The sequence below is a fragment of the Erinaceus europaeus genome, chromosome 9 (genome assembly GCF_950295315.1).
Source record: "Erinaceus europaeus chromosome 9, mEriEur2.1, whole genome shotgun sequence".
Lineage (NCBI taxonomy): Eukaryota > Metazoa > Chordata > Mammalia > Eulipotyphla > Erinaceidae > Erinaceus > Erinaceus europaeus.
In genome coordinates, this window is record NC_080170.1 from 33,556,881 (window position 1) to 33,573,416 (window position 16,536).

Below are 16,536 nucleotides of genomic sequence, written 5' to 3' on the forward strand. Positions count from 1 at the left end.
GCCTGAATGCCCATCAGCAAATGCCTGACTAAAGAAGTTACGGGAAGGGCCAGGCGATGGCACACTGGGTTCAGCGCACATAATAGCAAGTGTAAGGACCCGAGAAAGAATCCTGGTTCGAGCTCCTGAATCCCCACCTGCAGGGGCAGGGGGTGTCACTTCACACGCAGTGATTCAGGTCTGCAGGTGTCTTGTCTTTCTCTCTCCCTCTCTGTATAAGTACTGCGTGCCACTGGAGCTCCCCTCTCTCCCTTTCTATCTTCCCCTCCCCTTTCAATTTCTCTCTGTCCTATCCAATAAAATGGGGGAAATGCCATAACCCTGGAGGCAAAAAAACAAAAAGGAAGAAGGAGAAGAAGGAGAAGGAGAAGGAGGAGAAGGAGAAGAAGAAGAAGAAGAAGGAGAAAAAGAAGTTATGGGCTATGTATTCTATGACATATTACTCTGCAATCAAAAAACAATGATAATGTACACTTTTGGAACAAAATGGATTAAACTGGAGGTGACTATGTTTAGCAAAGTGAGCAAAGAGATGAAAGACAACTACCAGACGGTTTCGCTCACTCATATGTGGAATCTAGAGATCTTATTTACAAGGACTTGCTGGAAAAAAAAAAACCTGTTTGTAAAACTTATGAGAACTACGGTTTATCTTTGGAAGGGTGAGGATACAGGACTTTGATGGTGGGTGTGGTGTGAAAACTATACACTGTCATCTTACAACCTTGTAATATACTATTAATAACAAATAAAAAATTACTTTAAAAGGTGAATATAGGTACTAACTACCATTATTTGTCTTGAATCGATGCCCAGATGAATTTAAAATCATCACAGCATAATTAAGAGCAAATCCTTAAATGTAACCTAAAATACAACTGAATTTTATTTTGACTTCTCACTGGGGAAGACTTTTTCAGACAGTGGAAAGATGATAAATAAAAAGAGGAATGCATTTGAGGCCTGAGAGGTAGTCTATCTGGGAGGGTGCCAGCTTTGCCATATGTGTGACACAGACAGGTCTGAGCCCTTGGTTCCCACAGTATTGCAAGAACTTGCAGTGCTGTCTTGTTTCTTCTTCTCTCTGTCTCTCTTTCAGTCTGAAAAAGCCTGGAGCAGTGAAGTCCTGAAGACAACAACAACGAAATACTCCGTAAATTTGAATTCATGAACTGTTAATTTCTTTAGTATATTTATTGTATTTTTGTATATTTATTTTTGCATTTCTCAGGGAAATATAAGTTAAAATTACAGTGAAATACCACTCCACATCTATTACAACAGTTACAGGAAAAAACTCAACAACCAAGAAACAAAATCAACAAAATCATCAAAAAGAAAAAACAAAACAAAGACAGATAATTCTGAAGGCAGGTAAAAATATGAAGCAATGAAAAATTTTATACAATCTTGGTAGGGACACAAAACAGAAGAACCAATTTGGAATATAGCTTAGCAATTTCTTATGAATTCAAATATTATAGTCACTGATCTCATTTCGAGGTGTTTACTCAAGAGAAATAAAAATTCATGTTCAAACACTTGCATATGAGCACTTGTTTTTTATTATTTTTATTTTTATTATTTTTTATTTTTATATTTATTTATTTTCCCTTTTTTCTTGCCCTTTTTTATATTGTTGTAGTTATTATTGTTGTTGATGTTGTCGTTGCTGGATAGGATAGAGAGAAATGGAGAGAGGAAGGGAAGACAGACACCTGCAAACCTGCTTCACGGCTTGTGAAGAGACTCCCCTGCAGGTGGAGAGTGGGGGCTCAAACCGAGATCCTTAAGCCGGTCCTTGCGCTTGGCGCCACGTGTGCTTAATTAACCTGCTGAGCTACCGCCTGACTCCTGTTTTTTTTTTTTTTAATTATTTTTTATTATAAGGAGAGAGTCAACTGCCCCTCCTTAACTTTTCTCTCTCCCCCCCACCCCTGCAGGTGGGGAGCGGGGGCTTGAACCTGGGTCCTTGAGCTTGGTAATATGTATGATTAACCGGGTGTGCCACCCCCAGGCCCCCTTTATATATGAGTATTTGTTGTATATATGAGTATTTATTTGGGATGCATTGGATTGACCTTCCCGTGATGCATCCCGTGAGTACCCATTCATTGGGGAAACTGACGATCCTTCCTAGCCGACTGAATCCACATGATCCCAGTCACTTTCAAAGCTAGCAACAAGCAGCTCCTGACAGCTTTCAAGCTGTTGGTCCTTCTCTTCGAGTCCTCCAACTTAATGTTGAGGGGCTGTCCTTTGCCAAACGTGTTCTTATTGGTCAATTGGCGATACAGCACCAGGCAGATGTTATTTGCCTACAAGAAACACATATAGCAGTCGATGAAGCTGCTCGATTCACCATCAGTGGATTTGATTTAATATGCAAGAATCTCCATCCTAAACACGGCCGAGCCATCTACGCTAAATCGTATCTAAATCGGACCTTTACCATACGTCCTCTTCGACCTTCTACGACTCCATTACTATTGGAACTATTCAGCTCATCAACGTATATAAGCCTCCCAGTGCCTCATGGGATAATGAGGTCCTGCCTAGCCCGAATCACCCAGCCGTTTATGTTGGAGACTTTAATAGTCATCACCAAGACTGGGGATATTCCTCCACTCGTGCTGACGGCTCTATCTTAGCCGACTGGGCTTCAGCGAATAACCTCTCCCTATTATACGATCCCAAACAGCCAGGCTCTTTTCACAGTGCTAGATGGAATAAAGACTCGTCACCCGACCTGTGCTGGATTAGCACAGTCAACAGCCAAGCCTTTCCTGCTACGAGACAAGTTCTCAAGATCTTCCCGCATAGTCATCACGCCCAGCTATCATCCACATTGGTCTCCAGCTCCCACTGATTCTGTGCTCGGAGAAACTAAGATGGAACTTTTGGAAAGCAAACTGGCGTCTGTTCAGTGATCTTACCAACAAATCTATTCCTGCAATTCCAATTAACTCTATCCCTCTGAAGATTCCTACAGGCGCTTCCGCCAAGCCATCTTCAAAGCAGCTTCCCAAGCCATTCCTCCTGGGAGACGTGCTAACTATACGCCTTGTCTTGATGCTGAATGAGAGCAACTACTAGAGCAGTATGATGAGTAGGGCGACCCAGATGTGGCCGACCATCTCATTGCCTCCCTGGATGCAGCACACCAAGCCCGCTGGCAACAACTCACGGAAAGTCTGAACTTCACCCACTCAAGTGAAGGCCTGGAAGCTTCTTCATAGTCTGGGTGCCGGTAGCCAACCCTCTCCCATCTCCCATCCTCCCGTATCTCCAAACTCAGTGGCCAGTCACCTAACTCAAGTTGGACGTGCTAAGATCGACCCAGTCTGGAAAAGAGAAATTTCCCATGAATGGTCATCCCACTTCCGGTTATCTTGTCCATCTCCAAAAATCTCTCCCTTTACACTGTCTGAACTAGAAGACGCTTTGAAGAGGGTTAAACCGGGAACAGCTGCTGGCTATGATAACATCACCCCAGAACTCATTCTTAAAACCTGGGTCTCGCGGCAAAGAAGTGGCTCGCTTCATTCCTGTCCCACATCTTGGAATCTGAGTCTATGCCCAAAATTTGGCGTTGTGCGAAGATAATAGCAGTTTTGAAACCAAAGAAAGACCCAACACTGGCCGCCAGCTATAGACCAATTTCTCTCCTCTCCGTGTGTTACAAACTCCTTGAGAGGCTGCTTCTGTCACGTATTTCTCCTCTTACAGAGAAATTCCTATCACCCGCCCAAGCTGGTTTCTGCCCAGGAAGATCTACCTGCGAACAAGTCCTGGCCCTCTCAACTTACATTGAAAATGGATTCTAGAAGAATTTAAAGATGGGTGCTGTCTTTGTTGATCTCACAGCAGCCTATGACACGGTCTGGCACCGTGGTCTCCTAGTCAAGATCTCAAGATGCCTGCCTCCATGGGTGGCCAACACTATATCGTTTCTTCTCCAAAACAGAAGATTCCGGGTGCATCTGGGTGACAAGTCTAGCAGATGGAGACTTGTCTCAAGTGGTCTCCCCCAGGGCTCTGTTCTGGCTCCTACCCTATTTAATATTTACATCAATGACCTTCCAGAAACTCCTTCAAGGAAGTTCATCTACGCTGATGACATCTGCTGTGCAACTCAGGCATCCAAGTTCGACATCCTCGAGGAAACACTCACGAAAGACATGTCTCTGATATCTGATTACTGTAAAAAATGGTGACTAATCCCTAGCACTGCAAAAATGGTATCATCTGTTTTCCATCTACACCATGCCTTGGCCTCGTGTGAGCTTAATGTGCAGATTGACTATATGAGAATCCGGCATGAAGCCCAGCCAGTCTATCTTGGCGTTACTCTCGTTCGCACCCTGTCATTTCACAGTCATCTCAAAAAAACTGCAGCAAAGGTGGGTGCGAGGAATCACATCATTGCAAGACTGGCCAGCTCCTCATGGGGTGCGAGCGCTTCCACACTACAATCATCATCTCTGGCATTATGCTATTCCACTGCAGAATACTGTGCCCCAGTATGGTTCCGTAGCCCCCATGTCCACTTGGTCTATTCCAAATTATATTCCTCCATGAGGATAATTTCTGGAACCATCCGTTCCACCCCGGTTCCATGGCTGCCAGTTCTTAGCAACATCGCCCCGCCAGATATTCGTCGGGATGCGGCATCATGTAAGTTCATTTCCCACATCTACGTTGGACTCGACCTGCCAATATACGCAGATATCTTTGCCCACCCTGTCCAACGCTTGACGTCTCGTCATCCAATCTGGTCTCCTACGCCTACACTGAACTTCTCTGTTCCAGACTCTTGGAAACAGAGTTGGCAGTCAGCTGAGGTAAAGAACAAACACCTCATCACAGACCCCTGCAAGCGTCAACCCGGCTTTGACCTAGCACGTTATGATTGGGCCCTCCTCAATCGCTATCGAACAGGCCATGGCCGGTGCGCCGCTATGTTCCATCGCTGGGGAGCCAGAGACGACCCGAACTGCCCTTGCGGCTACAGACAGACTATGACCCACATAGTCAACGACTGTCACCTCTCCAGATTCAAAGGAGGTCTCGAAACTTTACATCAGGCTCAACCTGACGCTGTTGACTGGCTATGGAAGAAGGGCAAACGCTAGAAGAAGAAGAAGAAGAAGAAGAAGAAGTATTTATTCACTGCAACTGGAACTGGGAATAACCTATATGTCTTTCAGCTCATGTAGCAATAAACAGGAAGTTGGGTGCCACACTGTGCATCTATGGCCATACCACCCGGAACATGACTGAGAGCTTCTGATTCTGGGAGCTGAGCAGAGTAGAGCCTGCTTAGTACCGGAGTGGGAGAATATAACTTGGGTACATCTCTCAAATGCTTTATGTTCATTGAAAAGAGCTAGATTCAAATGGCCTTTTTCTGTATTATTCCATCTATTTGACATTTTGGAGAAGGCGAAACTATGGAAATGGATAACAGACAAATGGTGTCAGGATTGGGAGGTGATGGAAAGATTGACTGCAAAAGGACTTGGGGATGTATTTTGGAAGTGATGAAAACTAGTCTCCGTTTTATTGTGATTCTAATTAACGAACTGTGTGTTTGTGGAAATTCACAGAACTTTATACTAAAAAGGGTGACTTTTACTATATGTAAAATAGACCACAATAAACCAGACTTCAAGAAAAAAAAAGATACAATTGCAGTTAGGGAAGCGGTTCTACAGGTAGAACACAGAACTGGGCCCCAGATTGGATCCCCAGCACCACATGTACTCTGGTGGTTCTTTCCCTCTTGATGTCTAGCTCATAAAATAACTTTCCCTGTAGGAGGATAGAATATAAAATAAACAAATTGGAAAAGGTTTCAAACAAATATGGGAAGTATTTATACTACTACTATGTAAACAGTATATGCAAAAGGTGAGAAAAACACTACCTGCTAAAACAATCCCCAAAGTTTTATTCAGACTAATAATCAGCTAATAGAAATTAAAGCCCCCAGTGAAACCACTTCTCTCTCCTTGTTTCTCAGTTTCTTTTATTTTTTTAAAAAATTTTTATTTATAAAAAGGAAACACTGGGGATTCGACTTCCGGAGGCGGAGCTACGAGCAGCAGATCGCTTTCTCTCCTCTCCTCTCCTCTCCCGGATCAACTAGGAATACCAAAGGAGACCACCCGGACCGAAACAAGACAGGACTAGAATGACCACAGAAACCCAGTAAATCACCCGTGAGTACAAACACGCGTGGCTGGTGACAGAGAGGAGAGAGGGGCCTAAGGAGAGATTAAGTGACTACTAACAGTTCGACAGTTTGTCAGTGGAGACACCACCTCCAGTCTGCTCCACCAACAAGGGGACAGCTGAAGGGAGGAAAGGACTCCCCAGAGACTCACCAAGTACAACTCTGAGTCTCCATTGCTACTACCCTCAGAATCTGGAGCAGCAACAGGGAGGGACACCAGGGCACAGAGCTCTAACCGGGAAACTCAGGAGAAGACCTATACCTCGGTGGCATAGCTGAAGGGCTGTGAAAGTCTCTTTGCATAACCACTGGATTATCTCTGCCACACCCTGCTTTATCTCTTGGTCAGGAGTCATTGATTAAGCCAAGAAGCCTATTGATAGTTTAAAAGCCCTCAGGCTCCCATAGCCTACAGGGGGAAAAAAAAAAGGCTTTTACACCACTGAACTCCAACTCAGGGATTGAAAAAACTGTTAACTTATATAAAATGGTTAAAACAACAAGAAAAAATAATGGAGACTCGAACCAGGACAAGAGTCCAGCTAAAAGTCCTCCAGAGGGCGAAGCACAAAACAACGAGTTCAACATCCAAACATTAGCTAAGGAAATAATAACAGGAGTGAGTAAAGAATTTGAAAAAATTGTAATCAGAACTGCAGGAACAACAAATGAGAATATGGAAGAAAATTCTAATAATCGCATGGTTATTAGAGAGCTGAAAGCTGAAATTGCTGAGCTAAGAAGGCAACTAGCTGAACAAGCTAAAACAGTATCAGAGCAGGGCAACAAAATAGATGAACTCCAGAAAGCAGTAGAGGGCAGAGAGAATAGAATCAATGAGGCTGAAGACAGAATTAGCAAGATTGAGGATGAATTAGAGACAACTAAAAAAGAAGTAAGAGATCTCAAAAAGAGATTAAGAGATGCTGAAAACAACAACAGAGTCCTATGGGATGACTTCAAAAGAAACAATATACGCATTATTGGCTTACCAGAGGAAGAAAGAGAAGGGGAGGAAGAAAGCGTTCTCCAGGCCATAATAGCTGAAAATTTCTCTAGTCTAGACAACACCAAAGACATAAAGATTCAAGAAGCCCAGAGGGTCCCAAACAGAATTAACCCAGACCTAAAGACACCAAGACATGTCATACTTAGATTGGAAAGGAATAAGGATAAAGAAAGGATCCTCAAGGCTGCAAGAGAAAAACAAAGAGTCACCTACAAAGGAAAACCCATAAGATTAGCAGCAGACTTCTCCATACAAACACTACAGGCCAGAAGAGAATGGCAAGATATCTATCGAGTGCTCAATGAGAAAGGCTTTCAGCCAAGAATACTATATCCTGCTAGATTGTCATTCAGAATAGATGGAAGCATCAAAACCTTCTCAGACAAGCAACAGTTGAAGGAAGCAACCATCACCAAGCCTGCCTTGAAAGAAGTTCTGAAAGGTTTCCTATAAACAACCAGACCACCACAAATAGAACATATATCAAAACACTCTAAAACTCTACAAGAATGGCATTAAAATATCTTCAATCTTTGATATCAATAAATGTGAATGGCCTGAATTCACCTATTAAAAGACACAGAGTAGGAAGATGGATCAGAAAACACAACCCAACAATATGTTGTCTACAGGAAACTCACCTAACGCAACAAGACAAACACAGACTTAAAGTGAAAGGATGGAAAACTATCATTCAAGCCAATGGCCCACAAAAAAGGGCAGGAACAGCTATTCTCATAGCTGACATGATAGACTTTAAAATAGATAAGATTAAAAAAGATAGGAATGGACACTACTTAATGCTCAGAGGATCAGTCAATCAAGAGGACTTAACAATTATTAATATCTATGCACCCAATGAGAAGCCATCTAAATACATCAAACTTCTACTGAAAGAGCTACAGCAATATATTAACAGTAACACAATCATAGTAGGGGACTTCAACACCCCACTATCTCAACTTGACAGATCATCCAGGAAGAAAATCAGTAAAGACATAAGGGAGCTAAATGAAGAGATAGATAAACTAGAACTATTGGACATTTTCAGAGTCATTCATCCCAAGAAACTGGAATACACATTTTACTCAAATCCACAGGGATCATTCTCAAGGATAGACCATATGTTAGGCCACAAAGACAGCATCAGCCTATTCAAGAGCATTGAAATCATCCCAAGCATGTTCTCAGACCACAGTGGAATTAAACTAACACTTAACAATCAACAAAAGATTAGTAACAGTCCCAAAATGTGGAAGCTCAACAGTACACTTCTTAACAACTTCTGGGTCAAAGAGGAAATCAAGGAAGAAATCAAAATGTTTCGAGAGTTCAATGAAAATGAAGACACAAGCTATCAAAATATTTGGGACACAGCTAAAGCAGTCCTAAGAGGGAAGTTCATAGCTATACAAGCACACATTAGGAAACAAGAAAAGGCACAAATAAACAGCCTGATTGCACATCTTAAAGACCTAGAAGAAGAACAACAAAGGAACCCTAAAGCAACCAGAAGGACAGAAATTACTAAAGTTAGGGCAGAAATAAATAACATTGAGAATAGGAAAACCATACAAAAGATCAATGAAAGTAAATGTTGGTTCTTCGAAAGAGTAAACAAAATCGACAAACCTTTAGCCAGACTCACAAAACAAAAAAGGGAGAAGACCCAAATAAATCGGATAGTAAATGAAAGAGGAGATATCACAACAGACACTGCAGAAATTCAACATATCATGCGAGGCTTCTATGAACAACTATATGCCACCAAGTTAAAGAACCTGGAAGAAATGAATGATTTCCTAGATACCTACCAACTTCCAAAACTAAGTAAAGAGGAAGTGGACAACATGAACAGGCCCATCACAGCTAATGAAATTGAAACAGTTATCAAAAATCTTCCCAAAAATAAAAGTCCTGGACCAGATGGTTTCACAAATGAATTCTACAAAACTTTCAAAGAAGAACTAATACCTCTACTTTTAAAAGTCTTCCAGAAGATTGAAGACACTGGAATACTCCCTGCCAGCTTCTATGAAGCCAACATCACCCTGATACCAAAAGCAGACAGGGACACAACCAAAAAAGAAAACTACAGACCAATATCTCTGATGAACATAGATGCGAAAATATTGAACAAAATTCTAGCCAACCGGATACAGCAGTATATCAAAAAGATTGTTCATCATGACCAAGTGGGGTTTATCCCAGGCATGCAAGGTTGGTTTAATATACGTAAATCAATCAATGTGATCCACCACATCAACAAAAGTAAGACCAAAAACCACATGGTCATATCAATAGATGCAGAGAAAGCCTTTGACAAAATACAACATCCCTTTATGATCAAAACACTACAAAAAATAGGAATAGATGGAAAATTCCTGAAGATAGTGGAGTCTATATATAGCAAACCTACAGCCAACATCATACTCAATGGTGAAAAACTGGAAGCATTCCCCCTCAGATCAGGTACTAGACAGGGCTGCCCACTATCACCATTACTATTCAACATAGTGTTGGAAGTTCTTGCCATAGCAATCAGGCAGGAGCAAGGAATTAAAGGAATACAGATTGGAAGAGAAGAAGTCAAACTCTCCTTATTTGCAGATGACATGATAGTATACATGGAAAAACCTAAGGAATCTAGCAAGAAGCTTTTGGAAATCATCAGGCAATACAGTAATGTGTCAGGCTATAAAATTAACATTCAAAAGTCAGTGGCATTCCTCTATGCAAACACTAAGTTAGAAGAAATTGAAATCCAGAAATCAGTTCCTTTTTCTATAGCAACAAAAACAATAAAATATCTAGGAATAAACCTAACCAAAGAAGTGAAAGACTTGTATACTGAAAATTATGAGTCACTACTCAAAGAAATTGAAAAAGACACAAAGAAGTGGAAAGATATTCCATGCTCATGGGTTGGAAGAATTAACATCATCAAAATGAATATATTACCCAGAGCCATCTACAAATTTAATGCTATCCCCATCAAGATCCCAAGCACATTTTTTAGGAGAATAAAACAAATGCTACAAATGTTTATCTGGAACCAGAAAAGACCTAGAATTGCCAAAACAATCTTGAGAAAAAAGAACAGAACCGGAGGCATCACACTGCCAGATCTCAAACTGTATTATAGGGCCATTGTCATCAAAACTGCTTGGTACTGGAACATGAACAGACATACTGACCAGTGGAATAGAATTGAGACCCCAGAAATGAGGCCCCACACCTATGGACATCTAATCTTTGACAAAGGGGCCCAGACTATTACATGGGGAAAGCAGAGTCTCTTCAACAAATGGTGTTGGAAACAATGGGTTGAAACATGCAGAAGAATGAAGCTGAATCACTGTATTTCACCAAATACAAAAGTAAATTCCAAGTGGATCAAGGACTTGGATGTTAGACCAGAAACTATCAGATACTTAGAGGAAAATATTGGAAGAACTTTTTTCCGCATAAATTTTAAAGACATTTTCAATGAAACGAATCCAATTACAAGGAAGACTAAGGCAAGTATAAACCTATGGGACTACATCAAATTAAAAAGCTTCTTCACAGCAAAAGAAACCACTACCCAAATCAAGAGACCCCTCACAGAATGGGAGAAGATCTTTACATGCCATACATCAGATAAGAGTTTAATAACCAACATATATAAGGAGCTTACCAGACTCAACAACAAGACAACAAATAACCCCATCCAAAAATGGGGGGAGGAATTGGACAGAATATTCACCACAGAAGAGATCCAAAAGGCCGAGAAACACATGAAAAAATGCTCCAAGTCTCTGATTGTCAGAGAAATGCAAATCAAGACAACAATGAGATATCACTTCACTCCTGTGAGAATGTCACACATCAGAAAAGGTAACAGCAGCAAATGCTGGAGAGGGTGTGGGGTCAAAGGAACCCTCCTGCACTGCTGGTGGGAATGTCAATTGGTCCAACCTCTGTGGAGAACAGTCTGGAGAACTCTCAGAAGGCTACCCTATGACCCTGCAATTCCCCTCCTGGGGATATATCCTAAGGAACCCAACACATCCATCCAAAAAGATCTGTGTACACATATGTTCTTGGCAGCACAATTTGTAATAGCCAAAACCTGGAAGCAACCCAGGTGTCCAACAACAGATGAGTGGCTGAGCAAGTTGCGGTATATATACACAATGGAATACTACTCAGCTGTAAAAAATGGTGACTTCACCGTTTTCAGCCGATCTTGGATGGACCTTGAAAAAATCATGTTGAGTGAAATAAGTCAGAAACAGAAGGATGAATATGGGATGATCTCACTCTCAGGCCGAAGTTGAAAAACAAGATTAGAAAAGAAAACACAAGTCGAACCTGAAATGGAATTGGAGTATTACACCAAAGTAAAAGACTCTGGGGTGGGTGGGTGGGTGGGGAGAATACAGGTCCATGAAAAATGATGAATGAAATAGTGGGGGTTGTATTGCTAAATGGGAATCTGGGAAATGTTATGCATGTAAAAAAAAAAAAAAGAAGTAGAAACGCAAAGCAGAAATTGACTGAGTTTGGAGTATGGCACCAAAGTAAGAAAGCAGAAGTATACTAGAGTTTGCAGTGAGTACCTCCCTAATACTACCTTTCCACTTTTCCAAGCTTTGGGTCCATGATTGCTCAACAATTTGTTTGGCTTTGTATGTTAACTCTCTTTTCAGTCACCAGGTTCCAGGTGTCATCAGGATGCCGGCCAGACTTCCCTGGATTGAAGACACCACCAATGTGTCCTGGAGCTCAGCTTCCCCAGAGACCCATCCTACTAGGGAAAGAGAGAGGCAGACTGGGAGTATGGACCGACCAGTCAACGCCCATGTTCAGCGAGGAAGCAATTACAGAAGCCAGACCTTCTACCTTCTGCAACCCTCAATGACCCTGGGTCCATGCTCCCAGAGGGATAGAGAATGGGAAAGCTGTCGGGGGAGGGGGTGGGATATGGAGATTGGGCGGTGGGAAAAAAAAAAAAAAAAAAAAAAAGTGAAAGACTTGTATACTGAAAATTATGAGTCACTACTCAAAGAAATTGAAAAAGACACAAAGAAGTGGAAAAATATTCCATGCTCATGGGTTGGAAGAATTAACATCATCAAAATGAATATATTACCCAGAGCCATCTACAAATTTAATGCTATCCCCATCAAGATCCCAAGCACATTTTTTAGGAGAATAGAACAAATGCTACAAGTGTTTATCTGGAACCAGAAAAGATCTAGAATTGCCAAAACAATCTTGAGAAAAAAGAACAGAACCGGAGGCAGCACACTGCCAGATCTCAAACTATATTATAGGGCCATTGTCATCAAAACTGCTTGGTACTGGAACATGAACAGACATACTGACCAGTGGAATAGAATTGAGACCCCAGAAATGAGGCCCCACACCTATGGACATCTAATCTTTGACAAAGGGGCCCAGACTATTACATGGGGAAAGCAGAGTCTCTTCAACAAATGGTGTTGTGAACAATGGGTTGAAACATGCAGAAGAATGAAGCTGAATCACTGTATTTCACCAAATACAAAAGTAAATTCCAAGTGGATCAAGGACTTGGATGTTAGACCAGAAACTATCAGATATTTAGAGGAAAATATTGGAAGAACTTTTTTCCGCATAAATTTTAAAGACATTTTCAATGAAACGAATCCAATTACAAGGAAGACTAAGGCATGTATAAACCTATGGGACTACATCAAATTAAAAAGCTTCTTCACAGCAAAAGAAACCACTACCCAAATCAAGAGACCCCTCACAGAATGGGAGAAGATCTTTACATGCCATACATCAGATAAGAGTTTAATAACCAACATATATAAGGAGCTTACCAGACTCAACAACAAGACAACAAATAACCCCATCCAAAAATGGGGGGAGGAATTGGACAGAATATTCACCACAGAAGAGATCCAAAAGGCCGAGAAACACATGAAAAAATGCTCCAAGTCTCTGATTGTCAGAGAAATGCAAATCAAGACAACAATGAGATATCACTTCACTCCTGTGAGAATGTCACACATCAGAAAAGGTAACAGCAGCAAATGCTGGAGAGGGTGTGGGGTCAAAGGAACCCTCCTGCACTGCTGGTGGGAATGTCAATTGGTCCAACCTCTGTGGAGAACAGTCTGGAGAACTCTCAGAAGGCTACCCTATGACCCTGCAATTCCCCTCCTGGGGATATATCCTAAGGAACCCAACACATCCATCCAAAAAGATCTGTGTACACATATGTTCTTGGCAGCACAATTTGTAATAGCCAAAACCTGGAAGCAACCCAGGTGTCCAACAACAGATGAGTGGCTGAGCAAGTTGCGGTATATATACACAATGGAATACTACTCAGCTGTAAAAAATGGTGACTTCACCGTTTTCAGCCGATCTTGGATGGACCTTGAAAAAATCATGTTGAGTGAAATAAGTCAGAAACAGAAGGATGAATATGGGATGATCTCACTCTCAGGCCGAAGTTGAAAAACAAGATTAGAAAAGAAAACACAAGTCGAACCTGAAATGGAATTGGAGTATTACACCAAAGTAAAAGACTCTGGGGTGGGTGGGTGGGTGGGGAGAATACAGGTCCATGAAAAATGATGAATGAAATAGTGGGGGTTGTATTGCTAAATGGGAATCTGGGAAATGTTATGCATGTAAAAAAAAAAAAAAGTAGAAACACAAAGCAGAAATTGACTGAGTTTGGAGTATGGCACCAAAGTAAGAAAGCAGAAGTATACTAGAGTTTGCAGTGAGTACCTCCCTAATACTTCTCTCCACTTTTCCAAGCTTTGGGTCCATGATTGCTCAACAATTTGTTTGGCTTTGTATGTTAACTCTCTTTTCAGTCACCAGGTTCCAGGTGTCATCAGGATGCCGGCCAGACTTCCCTGGATTGAAGACACCACCAATGTGTCCTGGAGCTCAGCTTCCCCAGAGACCCATCCTACTAGGGAAAGAGAGAGGCAGACTGGGAGTATGGACCGACCAGTCAACGCCCATGTTCAGCGAGGAAGCAATTACAGAAGCCAGACCTTCTACCTTCTGCAACCCTCAATGACCCTGGGTCCATGCTCCCAGAAGGATGGAGAATGGGAAAGCTATCGGGGGAGGGGGTGGGATATGGAGATTGGGCGGTGGGAATTGTGTGGAGTTGTACCCCTCCTACCCTATGGTTTTGTTAATTAATCCTTTCTTAAATAAAAAATAAAAATAAAAAAAAAAAAAGGAAACACTGACAAAAACCATAGGATAAGAGGAGGACAACTTCACACAATTCCCACCACCAGAACTCCATATCCCATCCCCTCCCCTGATAGCTTTCCTACTCTTTATCCCTCTGGGAGCATAGACCCACGGTCATTATGGGATGCAGAAGGTGGAAGGTCTGGCTTCTGTAATTGCTTTTCCGCTGAATATGGGTGTTGGCAAGTCCATCCATACTCCCAACCTGTCTCTCTCTTTCCCTAGTGGGGAAGGGCTCTGGGGAAGCAGGACTCCAGAACACATTGGGGCCCATATTCAGCTTAGGAGCCTCTGTGACCTCTGCATCCCTGTAGATCTGAGCTCACATTCTGTGGTCATGAGTAGGAACATTCCAAGCTTCCCCAATATCAGGAACCATCTTCCTCAGGTGTAACATAGAGTATGCTGTCCATCCTCCCTTTGGAGGATGGAACATTCTCTACCGTTGTTGATCCATGTTGAGGGCAAGGCCCTATGGGGGCCCACAAAGGATCTGCTGATTACAATAATCCCTTTGTGATTATTTTTCCTGATAGAGGTGACTGGTAACAATGTAGAGAGAGAGAGAGGGATTTATTCGAGGTCTAAGTCCATCATGTCTGTTTGGGGATCTCAGGACTCCCTGACTAGGGCCCAGCTGATAGGGTGACCTGATAGTGATTAAAGAGTCATCGTTAAAGTATGCCAGTCTCTTGCCCTTATTCAGCTTTTGCAGTCCTTACTTTGATATGGTTAGCTTTGGAGTGAGTGAGGGAAGTATAATATGAAGTAGGTGAGGAGGTTATCTACTTCTAAGTAGACACTATTTAAAAAAAATATTTATTTATTCCCCTTTGTTGTCCTTGTTGTTTTATTGTTGTAGTTATTGTTGTTGATGTCACTGTTGTTGGATAGGACAGAGAGAAATTCAGAAAGGAGGGGAAGACAGAGAGGGGGAAAGATAGACACCTGCAGACCTGCTTCACCGCTGCCTGTCAAGTGTCTCCTCTACAGGTAGGGAGCCAGGGGCTTGAACCAGGATCCTTAGTCAGTCCTTGTACTTAGAGCCACCTGCGCTTAACCCGCTGCACTACTGCCTGACTCCTGACACTATTTCATTAGGAACTTTATGGTGTCTTTTTAGGTCTTTCTACTTGCTTGCTGTATATACTGACTCACTGCAGACTATTGTGCACTGGTGCTTTCAGGTATATATTTTGCCCTAATTTATGGGTACATGTGAACATATGCGCTATCTCATGGGACTTGGTCTATATCTAGATTTTGGGACTTTGTTAGGTAGTGAGCCACCTGAAATGGAATTAGAGAATACTATGAAAGGAAAGGTCTCACCCAAGTAATGAGGCTGAAGGGTTGACATTCCACGCCTGATGTCTCTGAACACAGTCTGAATTGAAGCATGCTGAGGTGGTACTTGTTCGTTGATTAGGTTGGGATCAGCAGATGCAATATCATTTGGTATGAATTGAGAGAAGCATGCAGGAAAGAGGGCCCCACCATAGAGATTCCAGGACTGGGGAAATATAGGCTCTATAGAGGAGGTGGGAGGTTCCTGCTGTCTTAGGGTTTAAGAAGCCAATAGATAGTTATTGCAGTAATCAGATTATTTGGCAATTGAGTTAATTTTGAAAATCCCTCTGTTAGGATTTGCTGTATCATACATAACATCATCATAATTTATGTCCTTTGACATTATTTGTATGTAGCTGTGTCTTATAGAGTAATGCCACCAGTTAGTTGCTTCTGTTCTCTCTGGTCTAAGCTTTTAAGAGAGTCAACATCTCAGTCTCTTTTAAAGGTTAATACAGTGTGTGTGGGTAGCGTGGAGAGACGTATGTGTTCACACAACTTGGCCAAGATTGTAAATTGATTCAGTCTTTCCTGGGAGTCAGACTGGCATGTTTATGTCAAGAAATTAACAAAAGTTTCATGTTTTATTCCTCCAGTAATTTTACCTCTGAGAATCTTTCCTGAGGAAATAACCTGAATCGTGATAATAGTTATATATATATATATATATATATGT

General features: G+C 41.8%; 1 protein-coding gene across 7 annotated transcripts in view; it reads right to left on the bottom strand.

Annotated features, from left to right (window-relative positions):
* Positions 1–16,536, bottom strand: part of LOC132540379 (uncharacterized) — a 92,171-nt gene that overhangs the window by 18,398 nt on the left and 57,237 nt on the right. The window contains exon 3 of one of the 7 annotated variants that reach the window (XM_060197613.1): positions 907–1,126. The exons of the other annotated variants lie outside the window; for them this stretch is intronic. Within the exon in view, the coding sequence (XP_060053596.1) occupies positions 1,096–1,126 (31 nt within the window). The 3' untranslated portion in view covers positions 907–1,095. Of the gene's footprint in view, positions 1–906; positions 1,127–16,536 lie in introns of those variants that run through there. 7 annotated transcript variants of the gene reach the window in all.